Genomic DNA, 16,673 nt, shown 5'->3' on the forward strand with positions numbered 1-16,673 from the left:
TGAGATTCAGGGCCGCGTTAGGCATAACAGGCAAAGCATTTGCAGCATAGACCACCGTACTAAAAATACTTTGTTTAAATAGGCGTTGAGATTGATTGTGCTGAAATTTCATAGCAAAAAAATTATATTCTATAAAATTATTCCTTCTTGGGTTTTTTTTATCATCCTAGATAAGTGGAACAGCCTCCCAGTACATGTGGTTGAGGCTGATACAGTGAAGGAATTTAAATGTATGGGATAAGGCTATCCCATAATGACATGTGCTTGTCTCCTTCCTATGGAGTGCAGACGGGAGGCCTTGTAACCACATGCAATACCTTTTACCTTTTGTCTGTTGCTGAGCTTTGCACTACATACAAAAAAAATATTTCCAAAGGAATTGTGGTTTTACGTGATCATCAGGGATATTAGGAGGATAAAGGAAACGCTAGATCGCCAGTAACTAGAACTAGAAATGCCTGGTCTTCTTAGTAGCGTTTACTTGCTCAATTTCTTTGGACTTCATGATTTCTCCGATGGATCAAATCTTCACGGTTATATATACTATATATAGGATGACTACACTAACCATATAGAAATTGTAAGAGGAGGTAAGCACTCTCCGTCCCTGGAGCCACTTTCTATGATACTATGATACTTCTTTTCTATGGATCGTTGACAAGATGGCGGATGGCGCTGGGCTCTGACCATGTGTTGAATAAATACAATTGGTGATCATGTTCTTTTTTCTTTTTCCTCATTTATTTAATTGTTGCTGGATGATCCAGTCAGAGCTCTGTATGGGACTGATGCAACCCCTTATGTTAATGATCAGGATGGGAGCGGTTATGAATGTTCTATTAGGATACAGAACGGCTGGGGTTAGGACTGGGACAGGGTGCATGGCGCACAGTTTGTGACCCTACCTGGGAACTTTCTGGCTTCAGCTACCCGAGCCCTCCCTTGAGGGATGTGGAGGGATACACGCTATTGTTGGAGAAAAAAGTGGATGGGGGTCTATTAATAATACCTGGAGTGCTGCTCTCCTGGACCGCCGGGTCACTCCTCACCTTCCTCCAGGTGCGGGGTGGGGTTAGGGGGTTTGTAACCATACCCTCTCCCTCCTAATTTTTCTCCTAATCATTGTTGGAGGTCTAACTCCGCCCCTATCCTTGACTTGCCCTGTCCCATGCAAGGCTTGCCCCACCTACACAGCCTGATAGCCCCAGCAGGCTTCTGTTGAGTTTGGCGTAAGCGCTACTGAGCATGTGCAGGAAGTTTGCTTCCCGTTCCTGATGTCAGCAGAGGTAGCTGGGAAGGAATAAACTTATCTCCCATAACTAAAGAATACGTGGACCGATTACCATGAAATACATCGGTATTCATGCAAAACGGACTCTAACCCGCATTTAAAGTAAAAATAAAGTTACAATATAATTTGATTATTCTAGGCATTTTGATAGAAATATTACTCGCAGCTTGTATTTCAGTTTAATTTAATTGTTATTGTGTTTTCTATTACCGTTTAATTACACTTTCGTTGTTTGTAAATGATGCATCTCTTAATGTTACGTCTGTACAATTTCTGTATTTTAGGTCTATAATTCTCTGTTAATTACACGTCTTTTCGAGAAGCAATAATTTATATGTTAAAGGGCGGTTCTTTTTCCATAATTATTCATTGATTTGTTCTTTATTTGCAAATGCCAAGTAGACTATGGAGCCAACTTTGCTTTAGAAAAGGAAATATACGAGGAGCATGACCAGCACTCAGTATCCGCTTATAACTCGTAAGAAGTTCACAGTTCCTTGTTCAAAAGTTTGGGGTCACTTAGCTGTTTTAAGGGGGGGGGGGGAATCTATTTCTTTCTGTAACATAATCACAAAAGGGTTTTCTAACTATCAATTAACTTTTTAAACTTCAACTTAAAATAGCGAACACAACATGCTGTTGGAACACAGAGGTGATCCCAAACTTTTGAATGGTATCGTATAGTATGAAAAGTACTGGAAAATACGGAGGCTCTGAGACCGCTACGACATGAAGAAGTGAGATTCAGCAGGCAGATTTCTTCTTATCGGTACCATTCTGTGGTTTGCAGTCTACTTCACTGAATCCAGACTAGAAACATTATGTGAACCCGCTTCTGTTCCACGAAGTATTGGTTAAAGCAGAAAAGTTACAAAGTATTCACAAACATTGGTGTGGAAGGAGCGATGGAGAAGTGAATCATATCTCACTGATTCCCTAGGCGAAACCTCTTGGCATAAAATGCTGGATTACTCATAAGTGCACCTTCTGTGACCCGTGTGGCAAAACTACCGTTATCCAGCTTAATTGATTTAGGATTCTATCAAGAACTGGAATTGTATTAAAGTTATCAATTTAAATTCTAACTATTGAGTACTCTGGGAGTACCGAACTTTAATATGGTTGCTTCCAAATCGAGAAAATAAAAGCACTTGGCTGACCCAGAAGAGGCTGCCCTGTTGAAACAACACACGCTCACGGGGGTCCGAACAGACCCCACACCTGCAGCGGTCCTTGACCAGTGTCGGAGCTTACTAGAGATGGGTATATCGCGTGCACAGAGCCAGACACATCTCCTGCACTTTATTAAGCTGGGGGGTGGGGAGTGGGACACACGCATTTGGGGGGGGTTCTTCAGAATCCCCCCGTGTATTTGCAAAATAGATCTTTTGTACAGCGCTATGGAATTTGATGGTGCTATATAAAATAATAAATAATAATAATAATCTTGCATATGATGGCTGGAGGTTTCCGTTAAGTTGAGAAGTGGAGAAGCCACCCCAACCATAGAGGGCAAATCAATTGTTTATAGTGCTTAGAAAAAGCAAGCATATATTTGGTATTTTGCTTATTTTGTTTCTAATTGATGATGATTGAAGTGTTACAGACAAAATCATGATTATATATATATATATATATATATATAAGTATTAAGTATATGAGCTTTGCAGTGTTAGTCGTTTTATCCAGTTCTAATGGCTGATGTAACAGAACATAATTTTTCATCTCTCGTGGTGTTGTGCGGGGAGATAGCAGTCCTACCCTCCTCCCTCCGATACACATCAGTGTTTTCCTAAGGGTCCCTGGAAGCAGATAAGAATGTGCAGAATCATTGCTTCGGTAAATGTTATGAGCTGAATTGTGAAAAGAGCTTACCGAGTAGAATGTGCGCTGATGTCTCACAGAAACATCACTTAAGGTGCCGCTGACAACTCTGAAAAATGACCACAAATTAATGGACAGTCTGAAGGATTATCCATCACAGTATAAGAGTAAGAACAGGACTGACTCCTTCTTAATCGTGGATGCGTTTCCGATTTGCTTACCTATGGATGCTCAGGCATTAAGTATTATATGAAGATCTGAATCATTAGATTTTGGTCTGAGTGAAGCAGCTTTTGGTCTGAGTGAAGCAGGTTTTGGTCTGAGTGAAGCAGGTTTTTGTCGAAGGGGTGATTCTTTACCAAACAGGGGCATCACATGAGTATCAAATAACTGGTTTCTTTTATATAATATGTTTTGGTTGAAGTTTTAGGAACCTTGCATGGTAAAAATATGAAGCAGACAAAAAGGAAATACCTTTTTATACGACTGTAAAGCTTTTCTTCAGAAAATAGTTATTACTATTATTAATATTTATTGTTTTATATAGCGCCATCATATTCTGTATGATCTTTTGCAAGTGTAAGCGGAGAGCATTTGCTCAGGGTGGCTTTATAGAGAACACAAAACAGCAAGAATTCAGCGCATACCCAGTGAATACCATTCAAAAGCCATAAATATTGGTGATTTCCATCACTCTGTATGGCCATTTATTGCTCAGCCCACCACTATGGCAAAGTACCCCAAAGTTTGGTATTTGCTGAATTCTTGCTTTGTTTTGTGTATTCATTGGTCGTTTTTATTCTAGCAGCAGCCCAGGAATCTGAATGTGTGTGCCTTTTAGGCTCTTTAGGTTGTGCGCTCCCATATTTTGTATATTTTTGTAGCTGTAAGGAGAACGCAGAATGGCTTGAGTTCAGTGTGATAAGTTTGAGAACTGATCCCTCACCCTGGAGAGACCTATTTGTTACGGGGGTCTCCTATAAATTCTAGACAGCTGCCAATCATAGATATGCAGAAGAAAGCTTCAAAAATGATATTCTTTTAATGCAAATTCATGTGTAATTGGTGAGTCAACATATATATTGCAAAAAAGGTTATACTTGGGTCTTTTTTCTATCTACATCCATTTCCTACATTTAATGTCATCATCTGAGGCTTTGCAGCCATTACATTTCTGGTAATTTTCTATATGAATTGTCATAAAGTGTAAATTAGGAACAGAAAAGAGGAACCAATTCCAAGTAAGTAACTAATATTTTATAGTTATCGTTATTTACTCTTAGAAAATGCTCCTTGGGAATAACGTACATTCAGTTCAAGAAAAATCTGGAGAGAGTTCGCGGTCTACACTTATCATGAAGGCTGCAATATATCAATACCAAGCAATGCAGAAAGAGAATGAATATTTCAGCCTTTGTCAACAGTTTTGTGTCCTTGAATCGCATCATTTAGGTACATCAGATTTCTACCAGCTGAGATATGGCTTTTATTTAATGTAACATCTCCTAAAAGTAACTCTTCTTTGAACACCACGATTGTCCTTAAAGAGGTCAAAATGCAGGTTTTGGGTTTTTTCTTCTTCTTGCAGAGATTAGTAAAACAAATGGTTTGTTAATTGTAAATTTGGTGGCTACATGTGCAGCCTTTGGGAGGGCACCCCAACATACTACCAATAATTCTCTCCGGCGGCAGCATTCAACCCTGCCAGCATCCATCCAGCATGGTAAATAGGATAACATGCCATCATACGGAGGCTTAGTCTGAGAACAGCAGGGGTTGACATGCAATGGTTTTGGACAATAAAAAATTAATATATGTGTCTTTTTGACAGCTGACGCATCAGTCTTAAAGGGGCAGTTTACTGTTCCTGACAGCTCCACCAAAGAAGAATGTATTCTCCCGAATGCATTCTTCTTGTAGAAGCTGCAGTCCTGCAGCTGCCCTCCTTCTCTGTGGTCCTATGATTCTTCCCACTGATTAGCTGCTTAAAGTAACCAATCAGTGGCCGGAAAGCTTTTCTTATTGAAATCTAGATCCAGAGTTGGATCGGACTGGCAGTATGTATATCAAATTTAAGCATATATGTGCAGCCAAACACAACTCCTACAGGAAAAATAGCTAGGGGCAGACAGATGCATGTGGGGGATTCTACAAACCCCCTTTAGCATTGGCGAAGGGGACACAACAGAAATTTAAAGCGGCATCTCACCTATCGTCTGTATTAAAGTGCGCATGATGGCAGTGTCCCTCTAACTGAAAACAGACCCTCTGTCAACACCACAATACACCTTGGTGTACACCGGCCCTTATACTTACTCCCTATATCCCCAGATATTATATAATAATAATAAATAATATGAGTTCCATATAATTTGCATACCAACGAAAGCAGCTTCATAGGACTTGTATGATACCCCTTTAAGACATTCCTCATCTATGGTACATTATAAATTACGTACCTATAAGAGTAAGGAGAGGTCGGCATTTCATAACATTTTACCTTAAAAAAAACTATTTGCCTAACATGAGTAAGAATTTATTATAATTGGGCCTATGTAGCGATGGACTCTGATAAAGTTAAAATTTGTAAAGGCCACAATTAAAAGAATTAGCCATTCGGTGGTTACTATAATATGGATCATACTTATCTATTTTTCCGTTGCTAAATGTTTAATGTGAATGTAAAGGGCCGCAGGGAAATGAATAAATATGCTTGTAACTGCAGACATGGAGTGTCCGAAGTCCTGTTCGCGTAGGTTCTGTCCTGCATAAAGGTCGCTGTCTGCCCCTAGCTGTTATGGAAAAAAGGAAACTCTTAGCTCTTAATTCTGCGGTGCTAACATAGATCAGATTCCTTAAAACACTGTCCTCTAACACTAATCAATTAATCCTGAGAGGCAGAGTCATCATTATTGTTCTGTATGGCATTTTGGACACATCAAGGCCGTGAGTGATAACCGCCAGATTACTAAAGGAGCAATTTATCAAACGTTGAATTGATAGTCTTTCTCTATTCCGTCTATATCCTATGATATTTCATCGGACAATCGTTATCAGTTTGTTTTGTTATCATTTTCTTTACCAAAACAGGAAAATGATGTATTGTCTCTGTGGCCAGAAGGGTTAAAACCTTGTGCCGTTTCCTTTTCCATGACCTAGTGCTGCATCTGCAAGACATGGTCCTCCTGCCTTTTCATTATTGTTATACTTAATATTTTTTGCATAAAACCCAAAATGTGTGCTTTAAATTAAATATTTATCAAAATGGGTAATATGGCATAATTAGCAGGAAAAGTTTCCATGGTGATTGCTCCACATTTACACCTTTGCCCTGATGTTGATCTTTATAAAAATGGCCTTGGTAATTAGTAGTTGTTTTGTTTGTTTATATTGATTCCTTGTAGCACTGGGCATGGCATTTGTGTTTTGATGGCTGAACCCCGCCATTCTATTTTACCATCCATCCCCGTGGCCACGCACCACCTCGCGATGGCTACCAACCAATCCAGTGGACTAGACCTTCCATTATAATGCCTTCTAGATCCCTCTGCTTAAAGAGACACTCCAGCCAGCATATGCACTTTGACGGGTTTTCTAGCTGAGACGTCCCTTCAAATTTCTCTTGTGTCCCTTTTGCAAACACATTGGTGCATTCTGCAGAATATCCCCATGTGCATTTGCCTCTTTGCTCTTCTGCCCCTCACCACTGGTTTTCAGCCGAACACATCTCCTTGCATGTGATATACTCGGCGCCAGTCAGCTCCAGCACTGGTTAGGCAAATCCTGGGGGCAAAGGGCTATTCAGACCCCATGGGAAGAGCTTCTGTTGATCTCGATTTGAGTGCTTCCCTGTCACTGATTGGCTGCTTCAAGTAGCCAATCATTGTCTAGAATCCTTGTACCTCAGAGGATGCAGCTTCTATCTCAGGTAGAGATTAGTATGCATTCTTCTTTAGTTGAGCTGTCAGGGACAGTAAACAGTCCCTTTAGTGGTTTAAAAATACTGCTGGGATTGATCATCGAATCCAGTGACAGCACTAATTAATAGGGACAGAACGTTTATCCAGGGATTTATTCTCATTGCCATATTTGGAGTCGGGAAGGAATTTTCCCCCTGGTATGGGGCAATTGGCATCTGCTTCATAAGGGTTTTTTGCCTTCCTCTGGATCAACACAGTAGGGACACAATATGTATATAGGTTGAACTTGATGGACTTTGGTCTTTTTTCAACCTTATGAACTATGTTACTATGTTACTATTTATGAAACATTAAGCAGAGAATTTAAGGAGGCAGCACACTTGGACAGATGTCTGTAGGCAGTGGGAGAACCATTGCCACTTGTAGGTTGCTCTTAGCTACTAGGTCAAGTCTTTTCTTAAAACTCAACTCAAGCAAACTGGACATATCATAACAATTAACTCTGTAGGGTCCGTGCCGCTGTTTGTCACGTGCCTGAATTATATAATGTGCCCTTTTTAGTTAGCACTTGCATGCTTCACGTGTTTCAGATGTCCAAAATGGTCACTTTTGTCTTTGGGCCAGAATTTCTAGACATGATCAGGCCTTACTCAGGACTTCTTATGCAACTTGGTAGCCTATTCAGAATATTTAAGTCTTTATGTAAGCAGTACAGAAGAAGAATTTTCTACTGACTAAATACATTCTCAGCTCCTAGTAATGATGGTCGTCAGTGTGGGAAAGAAGGACAGAGGGATCTGGTGAAGGATGAACTTATGATAATGCCATGTCTTTAGAAAAGGCTCCTACGTGCTTGACATCTACCAGATTGGTGCCATATTTTGACTTGGACCAAGACTGTGCATAGAGTGCTCATAGAGGTCACATGGAACCATAGCCACTCCTGAACTTCTCCTTATTCTGACACATTCCATAGTCTCGCTAACATGTTCTACTTTCTCCTATCGCCTGCCTACCTACAAAGCCTTTTCCATTCTTCTCTCCATATTCATCAAACGTTTCATTGTATAAGTTGCTTTATCCCCATTGCTCTGGTACATATACCAGAAAGTTCACTAAACGCTGACGAAACAGTCATTGTAAACTGTAATCGCATACGAGGAGAACCAAGTCGTCCTTCCATGGTATTAAATCTTGTTATTTTTAGAAAATGATAAAGGAGTCTTTATGCATTACAGGCTCTGCTTCATTTCACCAACGACTTGACAAATTAGGAAAAATCTCCTCAGAATCACAGAATCATTAGTGCATTTTCCACTAATACTCAGGACAGATGACAGATTACTGTATGCTACAACACATTTCAATCAATAAGCGGGTCTGGAGCTGTGTCTGCCTTCTCTATCCAATTCAAAGAAACTGCAGATAGCATCGCAGAAATGCCACTATCTGCATTTGATTTAGCATATTTGTTACTGATTATTAAAAAAGGTGTTTATAATAACACAGGGGCGTCCAACATGCGGCCCGCGGGCCAAATGCGGCCCGCGGGACCTTGAGGTGCGGCCCGCGTGAGATCGGCAGCCAGGATCACAAGAGCCCTGCTGCTGCTTACTTGTGGGAGGTCTTATTGTCCTGCACAGAGGAAGCAGGAGGCCACGCTGAAGTCTGTGAGCGGCATCGAGAGCTGTAGTGCAGGTAAGGGCGTGGGGGTGGGTGTTTGAATGAGTATGCCTGATTGAGGGAATGAATCTGTGAATGAATGAATTTGTGTGTGTGATAGCATGGATGTGTAAGTGCTGGAATCTAGGCATGATGGGACTGTGATTGCTGTTAGCAATCACACTCCTATCATGCCAAGTCAGCCAGTACATGCTGAAACCTGGCTAGCTGCCCCCTTGTGTATTGATGCTGCCAGCAGTATGGGGTCTGCACTTACAGCCACCATGTACTGGCTGATTTGGGATGATAAGAGTATGATTGCTAACAGCTAACAGCAATCTGCTAACAGTAGTCACAGTCCCATCATGCCTAGGTTCCAGCATTTACTGGTCGCCTGGTATAAAAAGAGTGTGTTTGCTGTTAGCAATCACACTCCTATCATGCCAAGTCATATTGTTGATTTTTTTTTGTCCAATTGTGTTACTTTTAACAAGAGTGTGGTTAACGCACTAAAATTGGACAAAAAAATACAATAACCATTAATTTCTATATGATTGTTGACAGCAATCACACTCCTATCATGCCCAGCCAGCCAGGTTTTGTGTCGTTTACTTTATTTAAATCTGCATATTTTATTAAAGGCTATATTTTCTCACAGTGAAAAATGAGTGCGGCCCTCGCACATATACAATTCTGATGAAGTGGCCGGCTGCAGAAAAAACTTGGACACCCCTGTAATAACATGTTGAGGGAAAACTATTTTTTTTACATTTTATTACTTAGTAATAATAATAATACAAAAAACACCCATCAAATATTTGTTCCTTATTTTGCACAGAGGGTATGTACCTAAAGCTGTGTGCGTGCCCGCAGCTTACTGCTGTACCCCCCACGCGCCATATGAGGAAACTCTTTTCCCGCGCGGAGGGAGCAGGAAAGTTGGCGGGAATAGAGTTTCCTCACACACTAAATTTGGGGGGGGGGGGGGTCATCTTATAATCAGGGTCGTCTTATAATTGAGCAAATACGGTATAAATGTTAATGTATATATACATTTTAGTAGGAAATAGATTATACTTTTGTGGCTGGGTAATATTTTTTTATTTCACATTAATTACATTTAAAAAAAAAAAAAATTCCAGGTTAATTATTGATATATATATATATATATATATATACATAAAGGTCTTGTAAATTAGAAAATTGAGTTTACATTTGTAGCTGGGTGAGTTTTTTTCATTTCACATAAATTAAATTACCGTATTGGCTCGAATATAGGCCGCACTTTTTCCCCCCACTTTAAGTTTTTAAAGTGGGGGTGCGGCCTATATTCGGGGTCTAGCGCCCGACGCCCGGGACATGCAGTCCCAGGCGCTGGGCAGGCAGCGGGGTTTGGATACAGATCCCCCGCAGCGGTGCAGGGGACCTGCATCCTACTCCCCGATACGCTCAGACAGCCTCCCCTGCCAACACTTCCCACGGGGGGGTGCCGGCACGGGAGGTTGTCTAAGTGCATCGTGCGGACCGTCCGCACGATGCGTTTTACCTCTCCCCCCCCGACTTACCGGAGCAGACTCCCGGGTGTCTTGCGGGGCCGGCGGGGGACATCTACGCAATACGCGTATACAACTTCCGGTGCTGGCACATCCAGTGCCGGCACCGGAAGTTGCATACGCGTATTGCGTAGATGTCCCCCGCCGGCCCCGCAAGACACCCGGGAGTCTGCTCCGGTAAGTGAGGAGGACAGTGGAAGCATATCTCGGGCAGGGAGGAGGACAGTGGCAGCATATCTCGGGCAGGGAGGAGGACAGTGGCAGCATATCTCGGGGAGGGAGGAGGACAGTGGCAGCATTTCTCGGGGAGGGAGGACAGTGGCAGCATATCTCGTGGAGGGAGGACAGAGTGGCAGCATGTTTTTTGGGGCTTTTTTAAAGAAAAAAACTTTTTCTTTAAAAAAGCACCAAACTTTTAGGGTGCGGCCTATATACGGGGGCGGCCTATATCCGAGCCAATACGGTATATTTTAATTCACATTATAGACATTTTTCTCAGGAATAGAACTATAATTTGGGAAAGGTTCCACTTTAATAAATAATGCCCAAACATTCAGAAGAATTGATCTACAAATAACTATAGACCTTATCTATTTTGACCTGTTAGGTTGTTTGTGTGTTGAGAATCATGGGAGATGTAGTTCATTAATAGTGATTTGCTCTCCACCGTTATATCCGCCGGTGCCAGGTCCCGCTCTGAGAACACATTCATCACACCGCCAGCGACAGAGGAGTCGTTTCAGCTACCCTGCGTGGCTGCGCTTTCCCATCGCACATAGCCAAATATAATGCATGATTAGAAGAAATTTCACCTATTTCTTTACGCATCATGCTGGGCCAGCTCACACCATCTCACACCAAAGTTCATCCTTCGTGACACAACAATAGTCTTTTACAAGAAATGTTTTAAGTCGCCCACAATTTACAGTTTATTGAATACCCCATGCAAAAAGCAGACTAAATCCCATGTGATTTTTCATTTTGTTTTCTACTTTGTCCTTTTGGTCTTCACTTTTAACTTTTTAAATCATATCCTCCTTATATTTAATGCTATGCACTAGCTTGCGTATGTTTATTTTTTCCTTTTTTTTAATATATTTTACTTATTTTGTAACTCGTGGAGGGGTGGAGTTTATATTTTATGCTTAGTTGAACAGAGGGCACGATTAAATGTTTTATTAAAAAAGTTTTGCTTTGCATTCAAAATGTTAATGCATATATATTTTTTAATGATTGAGTATTGAATACGTTCCTAGTTGACGATGTTTCTTCAACGTCTTGCAATGGTACCAGGATTTAGGAACATGTTAACCCCAGGTTACAACTTGCAATAGGATTTTCGTTTATTCCGTGTTATATTTATTTTAATTTTATACGTGACTGAGTTTATTGTATTAAAATCACAGAAAATATTATGAGAATTATTTTTTTTTAATAGTAAAACCATTTTCATTTTCTTTGATGCCACAGGAATAGAAGTCCATCGATATCTAGAGACCAGAATCAAAGATACGACACAAGGGACGATCTAGGTGAACATTCACAGTATGCTACATCAGACAGCGCCATGCCTAGGTCACCATCGGATTATTCTGACAGGCGACTGCAGCGGGGGCCTCAAATGTATGATGATCCTGAGCATGGTGACTACAGGAGAACCCGGCGGCGATCTAACGAGTATATGGTAGACGAGGAAGGCCTCCAGGACAGAGAAGAATATGAGAGACAGAGGAGAGAAGAGGAATACCAAGCAAGGTATAGAAGTGACCCTAATTTGGCCAGATACCCAGTTAAGCCACAACCTTATGAGGAGCAAATGCGAATTCATGCTGAGGTATCTAGGGCAAGACATGAAAGAAGGCACAGCGATGTTTCTTTGGCACACACAGAATTGGAGGAATCTCGTATGTCCATGTTGAGGCTTGAGAGGACACCAAGACAAAGGTCTGCCTCTGAGCGTAGAGCAGCCATGGAAAGCCAACGTTCTTATTCTATAGAAAGAACTAGAGATGGTCAGGGACCAAGTCCGGGTCGGCAACGGACCTCAAACCATAGCCCCCCAACTCCTAGGAGGAGCCCTATACCTAATGATAGGCCAGAAATGAGGCGAACAGATTCATTGCGGAAACAGCACCACCTAGATCCAAGTTCTGCTGTGAGGAAAACCAAAAGGGAAAAAATGGAAACCATGTTGCGGAATGATTCCTTAAGTTCAGACCAATCTGAATCTGTCCGACCACCACCCCCTAAGCCTCACAAAACAAAAAAAGCTGGTAAAATGCGTCAGATTTCACTGAGCAGCTCAGAAGAGGAGTTGGCATCTACACCAGACTACACAAGCTGCGATGATGTGGAGATTGAAAGTGAAAGTGTTAGTGAAAAAGGTAAGAGCATCAACGTGCTATTTCTTATGGTGATTGACTATATAGACCCCAGACAGTACCATGCTCTTTGTTCTCGTATATTCTTACTTCTTCTCTTTTGGGCCAGCATAGAAAAATATTTAAAGTCACATAAGCGTCCAGGACCTCAGAAGTAAAGGTCTCTTCTTCCATCTGAAGAAGAGACCTCAGAGATCCCGAAACCTTTACATATTTTTCTGTGCTGGCACAAAAAAGGGTTGACATTCAAATAAGGACTACTTTCTCCTGGCTATAACTGGTTTTCTTGGTTTAAAAAGAGAAAAAGCCTTTAATAGTTTTAGTATGTGGAAAACATATGATAATTGGAGAAGAGTACAGAACTATTATGTGTTTATCCCTCTTCCTAAATCTCTTTTCGCCCCTTAGAAGCAGTCTTTATTGTTCCCTTTTTGGTTACTTTCTGCTGACATTAGTTTCCTATTGACTTCATTTAGCTCTTTGGCTGTTCTTCCATCCCGTCCTCCCTGATATGCAGCCGGCTACAGATTTTCCTCCTTGGTCACTTCCTTCTCCCTCGCTTGTCATGAATGAGTTTCTACTTCTTGCTCCAGCTCCCTTTCCCCGAATCTCCCTATTTTTGTTTCTCTCCATTTGGATTAGAGTGATTTGTATTACTTATTGCAATTTTTCCCTGCCACCTGCCAGTTTAACTCCTTCATGACTTTCACTTTGTGGCTTTTTCATATAAAGGATGATAAGCCCAAGTGGCAATTAATTATGAGCGGCAACAACGTTTAGTTGGTGTCCTTGCCAACACAAGGAGGGTTATCTCCTTCGGGACGGCTGGGTCCCATGTTTGGGACCATCTCCACTAATCTCAGATGTACTTTTTAATTATGAGTTATTCTCACTAATAAGTATTTCATTCAATGCATTGAACCGAATAAGTATGTTTTCTGCTTTGTGTCTGCTTTATGTTTTTAGTATAGTTAACCCTTTCAGTAATATAAGGAGAAAGCATTGCATACAATCTAAAAAGCGCCGCTCTGTGTTTTTATATAACCGTATCTACTTTATTATATATTTTTGTTAAAGCACCAATGTTTTGCGAAACCAGTTAGTGTTTTTCATGGCAGTGAGCTATTTGTGATGATCAATTTTGACCAAAGAGGTGGCAATTATCGTGTTTAATCAACCACTAGAGCTCTCATTAGAGACAAAGTACCATTAAAGACATTAAAAAAGTAACAATAACAAGTGAACAATCCAAGAAGCGTGATATTGTTTTAGGGGAATATAATGGTGTTCTTATAGAAAATCAGATGGTTAGATAGTGTTGTGTTGGCTGGTGGGTGTCTTTGTATGAGTGCGGCTGTCCTATGTAAAAATTATACGTATTTTAAAAGTGCTGCAATCACGGCTGTGATCTGTCCCACAGTCCTGATACGTGCCTCTGAAGCCGAGGGTCTTTGATCTTTCAGCATCATTTGGAATTATAATCAAATCAAAAAGTAAAAATAATATGAGTAAAAGCAGCAAGAGTATCCCTGCTGTGTATATTTCACAATCATGGATGTGAAGAGCAGCCGTTGCTATTAATGATTTTTTAATTTCCTTTATTACGACGGATATGCGTTTAATTAGTATTTCCGTCCTTCGCTGGGGTAAAAGTACCCAACCTACTGGTTTCAGAAAATGATTACTGGCCATAAGCTCGTTTTTAGCTGGTTTGATGACTAGACGGCGCCCTTCTCTCATGTTTTGGCTAACGTTTGGGTTTGCATTTAAAGAGGAAGGACTTTAATTCTCTTCCTGATTAACCGCCATTGTCTCTATAATGAGAGATTTATGAGGGGAGATAGCATGCCAGTATTGTAGATCCTATACTGCTCATCGTATCAAGGAAAAAAAACACACGTGGTTATGTATATGAAGCGACCCTGGGGCAAAGTTTAAATTGGTCATATCGCCATAGCAACAAAAGGAATGGAGCCATCAACAATGTCTGCCATCATGATATGACCTCTATTTTAACCATTATCTATCTATCTATCTATCTATCTATCTGTCGCTACACGTATAATACAATGGATAAGATATAAGATAAATTGGAAAAGCTACCAAGGCCCAGTAGGTACTTTCTCTCTGTGGACCAAGGGTGGCAAACAACACACCCAAAGACCATATCTCACCCCTAAACCATTTTATCAGGCCTCCCAAGAACAAAGGCTGTTTTTATTTTATATATATATATATATATATATATATATATATATATATATATATTTTTATTTTTTTTATTATTATTATTATTTATTTATTTATTCTTTTTTTTTTTTTTTTAACTCCAATCTGAATGGAAAGGAAACTGGAAAATATGTTTGGGCGTAGGAATACAAAGACAAAAATATGTGGACACGAGAATAAATATGTGTCAGGAAGAAGGGAAGTAATGGGGATGGTGGGAAATGAATAAATTTGAAGAAAAAAGGGAATACGTTGGGAGGTACGTAGAGAATGAGGAAGATTGAAGCCAGGATACTGAGTAAATATATATATATAAATATATATATACAGTCTCGACAATTATGTGCCTGCTGTTCGCTGTAAACGTTCATTTTATTGAAAACGCCCAACAGCTTTTGAGTATAGGATAGACAGACAGACGACAGCATTAAAGTTTGCGCAGAATTAGGAATAAATATATGTGCTATTTGCACTATAGCCGTCATTTCCATTGTATTTATTTACGTTGTTGAAATGTATTCCAATAAAAGGGCTTTTCCTTGTGTTTGCGGCAAGCTGTCCGGGGGATCTCACTCTGATTATTACTGTTACCAGGCAGCCAGCGCAGGGCCGCGATTTACGACCTTGAGGATAAGATAAGACATCGCCCTTATAAATGACACTCTTAAAGGCAAGGGAAGTTATCCATGATGGTCGCTCATTAATACCAAGGATGCAATTAAACTGACGGACAGTATTCATCTGAAATGAAATCACGCTTCGGCTAGGAAGTCAAACAAGCTAGGATTCCCTTAATGAGCAAAAAGATGAATTCCGGAAGCATGCTAGAGGAGGTTTCTCGTTTAAGTATTGTTGTACCGTGCCTCGAACATTAAAGGGGCAGTTTAATGTCACCAACACCCCACAAAAGAAGAATGCAATTTAAACTGCTCATTTTAATATACATTCTTCAAAACAAAAAAATAAAGCACTTGCATGCTGCAGCTGCCCTCCTCCTCTGTGGTCCGACAATTCTTGAAGCAACTAATCAGTGGCAGGAAAGTGTTCCCATTGAAATGAATGCACGCAAAAGAGCTGGATGGGGGATGGGACAAATGCATATGAGAGGGGTCTGCAGAATCCCCCCATGCATTTACGAAGGGAACACTGTGAATGTTTAAACAGACCCCTTGGTCAAAATGTACATTTTTAGCAACACATTGAAAACAAGTCAAAGTCACAGTAAGTAATTGAGAATATTAACCCCTGTCAGGATCCGTCCTGCTCGGTTGCTCACTTGATAACGTGCCATAAAACTTTGGTTTGAATGCCTTTAAAGGACCAAATCACCTGAACAGGGTTTACAATGAAAATAATGTACAGATTATGCAGCACCAAGACTTTACTGAGAGGGTGGTACATAAGTGGAACAGCCTCCTAGCAGAAGTGGTAGAGACAAATACAATGTGGGGATTTAAGCATGCATAGTATAGGCATATGGCTATCCTGTATCTCAGATGAGACCAAGGACTGATTAATGTCTGGTTAATTATATGTTTCCATCTGTATATTTATATATGTATGTATATATATATATATATATATATATATATAAATTGTTATACTGTGTAATATCTAGAGAGCGGGTTGTAGGACTCGAAGATCCTGACCATCCTAAAGGAGTTAAACACTGTTATTCAATACAGTGCATTTTTAAGTGTTTTTCATGTCGCTCCATATTATTATTATTGTTTTATATAGCGCCAACATATTCTGCAGTGCTGTACACAGGTAAACTGCACATAACAGTAATGCATAACATAACTATTTGTGC

At 40.4% G+C, this 16,673-nt stretch overlaps 1 protein-coding gene across 37 annotated transcripts in view; it reads left to right on the forward strand.

Annotated features, from left to right (window-relative positions):
* Positions 1-16,673, forward strand: part of LOC149305615 (regulating synaptic membrane exocytosis protein 2) — a 271,086-nt gene that overhangs the window by 114,246 nt on the left and 140,167 nt on the right. For all 37 annotated transcript variants that reach the window (XM_089477182.1, XM_089477194.1, XM_089477190.1 and 34 more), the window contains one exon: positions 11,721-12,634. In XM_089477182.1, the coding sequence (XP_089333308.1) occupies positions 11,721-12,634 (914 nt within the window). The remainder of the gene's footprint in view (positions 1-11,720; positions 12,635-16,673) is intronic.

This window comes from Sceloporus occidentalis, unplaced genomic scaffold (assembly GCF_023333645.1).
Source record: "Sceloporus occidentalis isolate IW3139 unplaced genomic scaffold, rSceOcc1.0.p SCAF_11, whole genome shotgun sequence".
In the NCBI taxonomy this organism is placed as follows: Eukaryota; Metazoa; Chordata; class Lepidosauria; order Squamata; family Phrynosomatidae; genus Sceloporus; species Sceloporus occidentalis.